This window comes from Carassius auratus, unplaced genomic scaffold, assembly GCF_003368295.1.
Source record: "Carassius auratus strain Wakin unplaced genomic scaffold, ASM336829v1 scaf_tig00214577, whole genome shotgun sequence".
NCBI lineage: Eukaryota > Metazoa > Chordata > Actinopteri > Cypriniformes > Cyprinidae > Carassius > Carassius auratus.
The window spans coordinates 73,104-76,411 of NW_020527721.1; the positions used below are offsets into that span (position 1 = coordinate 73,104).

The following is a 3,308-nucleotide window of genomic DNA, read 5'->3' on the forward strand; positions in this document are numbered from 1 at the left end:
ATTCGCTGAGACTCAGTAATAGCTCTATTAGTTTTTAGGAAGGTTGTGAGGGTTGGCCCACCAAAAACTTCTGAAAAAGAAGAACAGCATTGTCTGCAAACAATCCTGTAAGACAGAAAGAAAGGAAATATTATTTCATTACATGCAACTTATACATTACTTATACATTATTTTTTAGACCATGAAAGCATTAGTGAATTATTAAGACTTTGATGTGTGACTGTATTTAGGGATCATTTTAAAGAGAGCTTCCCAGTCGCAACTACTTTGCACGAGAAGCACTGCCACAAATGTACACTGAACTCAGACAGCGCCTTGCTGACCAGCTCGCTAACGTGACCCATTTTGCGTTGACCAGCGATATGTGGTCGAGCAGGACGTGTGAGCCTTACATGAGCGTGACAGTTCACTTCATTCAAGACTGGGAGATGAAAACAGCGTGTCTGCAAACAAGTTATTTCCCCCAGGATCACACCGGTGAGCACATAGCTGAGGCCCTGCAGGACGCAATTGCAAGCTGGAAACTCCAAGAAAAGTATCTGGTTGCTATAACAACCGACAACGGGAGCAACATCGTCAAAGCGGTTGAGCTGAACGAGTGGATGAGGATGCAGTGCTTCGGTCACAGACTGCACTTGGCTATTGGTGAGTGCAGTGTTGTAAGGAGTATTCAGATATTTTACTTTAATCAAAAACATTAAAATGTTAGTTTTTTTCTCTGGATTGAAAATAGCAAACTGCAAAGTAACTAGAAACTAATGTTGACACATGACACATGGACACATGGAGTTTTTAGTGGAGTAGAAATATGAAGTAGCATTAAAAAATAGCATACATATTAAATACTAAGAACAACAACAAGAACGGAACACGAGTAAATGTACATACAGTATAGTCATCATTTATAAATTATACAAAAATAATAATACATAAAAATCACTTACATGATTAAAATTCAGAAAAAAAATATAATATTTGATATTTATGATTAGTACTGGTGTTGATTAAAAAAATAAACTATGAAAGAGAAAATGTATCCTTTATTTAGCCAGGAAAAAATCCCATATAATAATCTCTTCTTCCAGGGAGACCTGGTAAAAAAACGGCAGCACACATAGTTTCAGAAAAATAAATAATTTCCAACAATAAAAAAAACAATCCAACAATAAAATAAATATTAATATAATATTAATGTAGAATATTTCTAAAGCTTGATTTTGGATTAGTTGTATGAATGTGTTAAAGTGAACCCTGAGTCAAATTTCTTGCATAAGCACATTTGTTTAATAGTTTTTTATGATTCTGACAGGACATGGCATGAATGACAAGCGTGTCACCCGGGCCATTTCTTTGTGCAAAAGAATTGTAAGCAGTTTTTCGTACAGCTGGAAGAAAAGGAGACATCTTGCTGAAGTCCAGATTCAGCTGGGTCTGCCAAGTCACCAACTCATAACCGAGTCTGCCACACGCTGGGGATCCAGGCAGCAGATGATAGAGAGAGTCCTGGAGCAGGAAGGAGCACTGGCCAAAGTCCTGTCTAATGACAAAAACACCAGGCACCTTGTCCCTACCTGGCAGGACTTAGAGGTCCTAGAAGCAGTCCAAAAGGTCTTGAAACCTCTCCAGGACTTTACTGATGCTTTATCAGGTGAGGAGTACGTCACTCTATCATATGTGAAACCTGTGCTGCACCTTTTTAACGAAAGTCTCCTGGCATGTGAAGAGGGTGATAGCGAGCTTTGTAAATCGATCAAGACCAGCATTGTTGAGTACCTCAACAGCAAATATTCTGACCCAGCCACTGCTGACCTTTTGGAGATGGCTTCATTTGTGGATCCTCGGTTCAGGGCCACCTACATCCCAAGTGAAAAAGTGGAAGCATTGAAGCACAGAGCTGTCTTGGAGGTGGAGACGCTACTGGCTGATCAGAGCAGCTGTCAACCGCCTTGCCTATGTGTGCCCACTGTGCCTGAGCCTGCAGATGGAGAAGCAGCAGTAGCACCAAAAGCTAAAAGACTGGCAAGCTTCTTCAAGAAGCGCACAGCCACCACCACTGCACCAACCAAGAGGGGGGCTATTGAAAATGAACTGTCAAGTTACTTGCAGTCCGCAAGTGTGGAGAGTGACACTGATCCTCTCAAGTGGTGGAAGGATCATGAAGTTTTCTTTCCATCTCTGAGCCACCTGGCAAAAAAGTATCTCGTCATCTCTTGGTACCAGCTACCAGTTCACCCTCCGAAAGGGTTTTCAGCTGTAGTGGCAATATCGTGACCTGCCACAGAGCATCTCTGAAGCCGGATGCTGTTGACAGGCTGGTGTTTCTCGCACAAAATCTTTAAACGAAGGAGGATACGCTTGTCTATCTTCTAATGTCTACCTCAAGACAGAATTACTGTTTATCAAAGTAAAAAAAGAGGGGGAAAATGTTTATTTAGTTGATAATCTGTTTCTTGTGGAACTGGTTGAGACTGTTCAGATAAGAAATTGAGTTAACAAAAAGGAAAAGGTAATCTCAAGCTGATGTTTTTTTTTTTTTCTTAAACTGAGCACTTTATTTTGTTCTTTCTTTATATGTAAATGCTGCCCTTAAGTTACTAGGGTTTGTCATATTCTTTTGTAATATTCATTATTTGCATCTGTGGATTTGTTAGAAAGGAGAATAAAATCTGTTATTGGATTTTAATAAGCCATTAATAGTTGTAAAACTAAACATTTTTGATATTTGTACTTTTCTCATATAAATATATTTATTTCGGAAAAAGATTGGCCTATTTTATTTTAAAATGTTTTAAGATTTTTTTTTTTAATTCAAATGTGCACCTTATGGAGCTTTGATTTCAAAAAAGGTACTCCTGTCCTATTGTTATACAGTATTTTGTTGTACAGTTTTTTTTACATTTTATTGTTATTTGAACAGCTGAGCATTTAATTATGAACCAGGTGAAGAAACCCGTTTACTATTTATTCATTTGATTTTGCAACTGTTCACTGAAATGGCCGGTTTCAATAAAACTACTTGTGACGTCATATTTGGCTTTGACTTTGACTGAACATTTGCTCTCACTTTGCGGAAAAAATATCGGGATATATATCGTATATCGATATTCAGTCTAAATATATCGGGATATGATTTTTTGTCCATATCGCCCAGCCCTAGGTCTTATTCACTTGAGAGTGTGTGTACATGACTATGAGACTGTCCCCGGTCTTAATAATGCCAAAGCACAGCGTCCTTAACTCACACTAAACCTCTCCAATACTGCTCCGGAGCGCTATACAGCGCTTAGTGTATCCCATCATGCATCATG

General features: G+C 38.7%; 1 protein-coding gene across 1 annotated transcript; it reads left to right on the top strand.

The window, feature by feature from the left end:
- The first annotated feature begins 254 nt into the window (after positions 1-254).
- On the top strand, positions 255-2,275 carry LOC113092416 (zinc finger BED domain-containing protein 1-like). The gene is made up of 2 exons (XM_026258007.1): positions 255-645; positions 1,310-2,275. The coding sequence occupies exons 1-2, from the start codon at positions 291-293 to the stop codon at positions 2,269-2,271; spliced, it is 1,317 nt and encodes a 438-aa protein (XP_026113792.1). The 5' UTR covers positions 255-290; the 3' UTR covers positions 2,272-2,275.
- The last annotated feature ends 1,033 nt before the right edge of the window (positions 2,276-3,308 follow it).